Below are 5971 nucleotides of genomic sequence, written 5' to 3'. Positions count from 1 at the left end.
TTGAATACTAATAAGCCAATTTTAAATAACACCCAGTTAGAAAAAAAATATTAAAAGTATTTAAAGTTACTTGTAAATAAAAAATATTGAAATATTATCCAAAATCAGAAAGTTGTATATGAAATTACTTGATTTATTTTTTTAAGTATTGAACCATTGTACTTTATATAAGTATGATAATTTTATACTAAAAAACTGATAAAAGTAATATAAGGAAAAAAAAACAGTTTATTCTACTCATTTATGAGTTTTAGAAAATTTGTTTAAATTCATTCTATTATTGTTTTTTATATTTTGTACTTTGTTTATACCTAACGAAAGTAAGATTAAGTTATTTTTGCTAATTACTACATTCAATATTTTATGAATAATTTGGTGAAATTTATGAAATCCAATAGAAACAAAGTTGTGCAAAAAGAAAGATTAAAGGTAAAATTTCATATCACTTTGTATTCTGTTTTTAAAACTAAGAATTGTGATAAGTTTAAAAAAAAAATTTAAGGGTCACTATGTAATAATTTTGTAAATTTTGTAAAGTTAAACTATTTTCATGCTATGTTTATACTAAATTAACAAGAACAAAAATCTCTTTTACTAAGATAAAATATAAGTAAATGAATTACTGGCTTTTTAATAAACTAAAGCTTGTTTGAAGTTTTTGTACATCAGGTTATGTTATAAATTTTCTAAATCTACTTTTAGATATGCTGACTTTTTCTCTTTAAACTTTGGTTGACACTTTACATGGAGATATAAAGTCAAGAAATTTCAGTTTAATAGTCGAGGTTTATCAACTAAATTTGTTTAACTTATTGGCATTTATTAAATGCGAAGTTGATATATTTTAACTAGTATTTTGTCTGAAAATTTTTAACTTAATTAATAAGATAGATAAAAGTTATAAAAATAAGTATATTTAAGTGTTTATTATTATACACTAGCTGAAATAGACTAGAAACTTATTAAACATATTGCTTTACATGCAGGTTAAAATAAACCTGCTGCGTTAACTTGCATACCATGTTTAAAAGATTGAATATGTAGTTTTAGTAAACAAAATGACCATATTTGGATTTATGCAATCAAGCAAAATATTTAATAACTCTTTTTAGTTACATTTATTGTTGTGATTGTTGTTGATAATAAATTTAGAATTAGACAAATACTGTATAGTTATAGTTCCATGAAAACTTACCAGTGTGTTTTTTATTTTTAATATAAAAATTATTGTTTTAAAAATAGTTAATTGTTTTAGAGTTTTTGAAATATTATTTTAGTTTAAACTAGGTAGTTTTAAAGTACTTTTGTTGAGTAGAACCAATAAATTAAGTTTACCAATATCCATACCATACAATGCTAATTAGGCAACTTGAAGTTTTACAAATATGTATGATTATTAAGGCCAACTTTGGCTTTCAGGATATTTTCTATACTTGGTAATATTTAATAATTTCTTCTCAAAAACCATGCTATTTTTAATCATTTACAAAATATGTAAATTTTATCTCTTTGCAATAAATACTGCTGTCTTTTATGATTATAAATGAAGTGGTTTAAAATATTTATGAAGTTAAAATTGTTTTTAAATTAGTGTTTTCAATTTTATACATTTGCATATATATATATATATATAAAACTGTTATGATATTTGGTTGATGTTCTTAAAATCTACTCTATCTGTTATTTCTAGTTTGTTAATAAACATATTTACTTTAATCAGTTTTGTATTTTGTATCAGCAATTTATTTTTTTCAGGTACTTATAGTATTTTAGAATAAGAAATCAATTTATAAGAAAACGAGGTAAATTAAAGCTTAATACCATGGCGAACAAGTATATTATCAACAAAAATAATGCTGAAATTAATGAAGAAATTATTACCAAAGAAGACAGGACAACAGTATCACAAAAGCCAGAAGAGAACTTTGTTCTACTTAAACTTGATTCAGAAACTTATAAAACTAGTTTAAGCTTAGATAAGCTTATTAGTAGTTTTAGTTACATTAGAAAAAAGAGTAATTTAAAACATTTTGTTAGAAATAAAAATGTTGTCACTCTTACTAATATATCTAAAGCTAGTTTTAAAACTTTACATAAAATAGCAATTGACAGTGAGTTATGAAATAAATTTTAAATGTATATTTCAATATTTTCTATAAATTTCTAAGTATTTTTTTTTGCTACTGTAATGATATAACAACTTTTAAAATTATTTATAGGTGAAGTTGAGATAAAAGAAGAAAACATAACTACACTTTTGGAAGCAGCAAGCTATTTAGGATGTGAAAAGGCAAATAAAGTAATAAGTCAACACATATATGACAAACTAAATATGAAAAACTACTTTTTCTACTACAAGCTTACAAAAGTATATAAATTAAACAGTTTGAAAAAATGTTTGTGCAATTTTTTACTGCAACAGTATATAATAAATGAAGATACTTCAACGTTTTACAAACTTAAATATGAAGATTTATTTAATATATTGTCTTGTGAAGAACTGCAAATAAGTTCAGAGTTGGAACTTTTCAATGCAGCAGTCGATTGGATAAATTACAATAGAAATAAAAGATGTAAACACATGAAAACTTTTTTAAAGTTAATAAGGTTACCTTTGTTGACCACTGAAATATTGACAGACATCATAAAAAGCAATAAGCTTTGCAAAAACTGTCTAGAGTGTAGAAATATAATTAATAGCGCCATCAAAAGTAAGACAAAGTGTAAAAACAAAGCAGCAAATATACAGTTTCAAAATCGATTTTACAGTTGTCAATTTGAAACTAAAAAAGTAATGTTTATCGGAGGAAGGTTTTATAAAGATGATTTAATACAAAATGGTATAGTATGTGAGTTTAGAAAATCAAATGAACTGAAGTATAGCAAAACAAGTAAAATGTTAGTACAAAGAAATAAGTGCCCAAGTGCTGTAATTGGTTCAAAAATATATTGTATTGGTGGTCTAGATTCTGACCTTAGAGGTATATACTCTTGTGAAGTTTACTGTAGAAAAACTAAAAAATGGGCTACTATAGCTACTCGGGTAGGTCCATTACCCTTTGGAGGTTCTGTTTGTTCTTTTATGAATAAAATTTACTTTTTTCAAGATAATAACTACAACAATTGGGTGTATGATCCTTTTAAAGATTGTTTGGACCATATATCAGCTATGAATATTAAAAAACGTTACTCTTCATGTGTAGTTTATCAAGGTCAATGCGTCGTATTAGGAGGTAAAAATCCTTATTCTGATGAAGTCTTTAAAACTGTAGAGTCATATGACCATTACCTCGACAAATGGTCATACCTTCCTGAAATGCAAGTTGCAAGATACGAAGCTGGAGTTGTTTCAAATAGAAATAAATTGTTCGTTATAAGATGAATAGGTATTGACTATAGTTTTTTAAAAATAACAGAAGTTTATGATTCGATATCAAACAGTTTTACTTTTATTAAATGCAGTTCTAATACGTTATGGTCAAGTAATATTTATTGCTTCAATTTTAATCGAGACAGTATTATTATGATTAACGATAAATTTTACTGTTTTTACAATACAAATACCAACAGTTGGTCAAAATCCTATTCTCTTAAATTTAAAGAATTTCAAGATCATTCATGTGTTGACTTGGGCAAACTGATTGAGTGAAAGTTTTATAAAAAATTATTTTAATTTAAATCAAAAAACTTACAATAAATAATATTTTAACTTACGAGTTTCAAAACATTTATTTACTAACAGTTAACATATGTAAAAAAATTTTTATTAAGTTAGTATTAAAATTTTGATATCCATTATAAGTATTATGTTATCTTAAACTTGAAATTTTTGAGCGTCGATTTCTTTATTTTGTTCAATAAAACTTCTAGATAACAATTAAGTGTTTTTATTTAACGTTGTTTAAAACTTTAACTGTTCATGAATATTTAAATTTAAAACTTAAACACCAAGTTAACAAGTTGCTTAACTACTTTATAAAATTATCAATATAATTTTTAAATTATATTAATTAATAGTGTTAGACATAATAAAAATTTAAACTTTAGTGTCCAATTAAATTATAAGTTCAATTAGATTAACCAAGTCATTTTATATTATTTGTGCCAAAAATGACCGTATTCTCAATTTTTTTTTAAATTTATATATTAAAACAAAAATTAAGATTTTTATTTAAATGTAGTTTCTAATTTCGAAGTCTTTTTATGTAAACTTATACTCACTAAGCCCAATTTTTGCTACAAAATAATAGCAAACCTGTATGTTTCAAAGTTTAGTATTGCAAAAAAAATAATCTGTCTGAAAAAAAGTTACAATTCAAATTCTATAAGTTTTGTTAATAATTTTCTAGAAAAAAATACTTAAACTAAAAAAAAAGATAGTTAGAAAAGTGTTACACAGTTTTAAAAGTCTCAATTTGGATATATATTAGCTTAAAAATTAATTTAAAAAAGTTTAGAAATCCCGACCTTAATACTCAACTAGAAAAACTTACATAGATAAAAATTTTAGTAAGTGAAAGAAAAAAAATGTTTAATTATGTTATTAAAAGCATTTAAGAATACTAGTTTTTCTTTTTTTATGAGCTAAAAAGTAAAAGTAATAACTATCGTATTTTAAACAATATTTATATGATGACTTAAATTTAACTTTAATATATTCTCTAATTTATAGCTTACTTAATAGCTTTTGTTGTTCTGTATTTTTTGCCAAAAAAGAGCGAAATTTTCCATGACTATTAAATATATATTTTAGTATTTTAATAAAAGTACTTACACGGTTTTGACATAACTAATTTTATTAAAAAAAGTTTTTAAATAATGAACTATACTAGTTCTTCCCTAAAATTACTTATCTACAGGATTTAAGATCCATATCCTGCCAAATCTTAACTTTTGAAAAAAGATCCGAATCAGATCCGGCCGGGTCCTAATTTTTAAAAAATGTCCGGCTACAGTTAGTTTTGAAAAAAATTGTTTTCCGCATTAACTTTCTTTCAGTTATATATACAAAGGTTGTTGTGTTTTAAATAATCAGTGTGGGTAGGTGTCAGAAAAGCACAGCGTTACTTAAGCACGGGGTGACACTTTAGCACAGAGTGACACTTTAGCCCGGCGTCACTTTAGCACAGAGTGACATTTTTGCCCGGCGTCACTTTAGCACAGAGTGACATTTTTGCACGTAATAATTTTAATTCTTTTAAAAAGTTTATTTGAATAATGTTTAATTATCTAAAACAATTGACTTAACAAACAAATAATTGTAAAATAAATTCTAACACTATTAAAAATATCGTCTTAAAAAATTATAAATAAAGTTTTTACTATGGGCTAAAAATGGAATAAAAAAGTTTTTTGATCTTTATATTTCTCACTTTTTATTTAAACTTACGCTTAAAGTTTAGTTCTATCAGAATTAATTAAAGTATTTTAAAAACATTTTAATAAGAGCTTGTATTTATTGCTATGTGATTAAAATAATTTTAAGTCGAAAACTTAAAGTAAAAGCATCAAAATATTTTTCTCTAAAATAAAATAGTAAAGCAATTTAATAAAGTTTTTAATTTACTTTTTTTTTAGTTTCAAGTAAAGCTTAAACTTGTAACTTATTTAAAGCTTGTTAAATTAACTTTACATTTTGCATAGTTTGTTTTCAGATTTTCAGTAATACAGTGCCTAATGTGATTTAAGCAAAAAAAAAATGCAAAATAAATTCTGTGCTAAAATGACACTCCGTGCTAAAGTGACACTCCGTGCTAAAATGACGTCTTGCTAAAGCGACAGTCTGTGCTAAAGTGTCACTCTGTGATAAAGTGTCACTGTGTGATAAAGTGTCACACCGTGTTAAATTGTCACATCGTGCTAAAGTGTCACTCCGTGCTAAAGTGTCACTCGTGCTTTTCTGATCCGTTCCCAATATGTATATATAAAATTATTTTCAAGCTAAACAGACTATATAAAGTTTAGTTAATTC

At 24.2% G+C, this 5971-nt stretch overlaps 1 protein-coding gene across 1 annotated transcript; it reads left to right on the top strand.

Annotated features, from left to right (window-relative positions):
• The first annotated feature begins 2896 nt into the window (after positions 1-2896).
• Positions 2897-3382, top strand: LOC145835636 (uncharacterized). The gene has a single exon (XM_082943312.1). The coding sequence runs from the start codon at positions 2897-2899 to the stop codon at positions 3380-3382; it is 486 nt and encodes a 161-aa protein (XP_082799438.1).
• The last annotated feature ends 2589 nt before the right edge of the window (positions 3383-5971 follow it).

This window comes from Thalia democratica, chromosome 5 (genome assembly GCF_965202585.1).
Source record: "Thalia democratica chromosome 5, ktThaDemo2.hap1.1, whole genome shotgun sequence".
NCBI lineage: Eukaryota > Metazoa > Chordata > Thaliacea > Salpida > Salpidae > Thalia > Thalia democratica.
The sequence above is the reverse complement of the archived record's forward strand: the minus strand, read 5'-3'. Positions and strand labels throughout refer to the sequence as shown.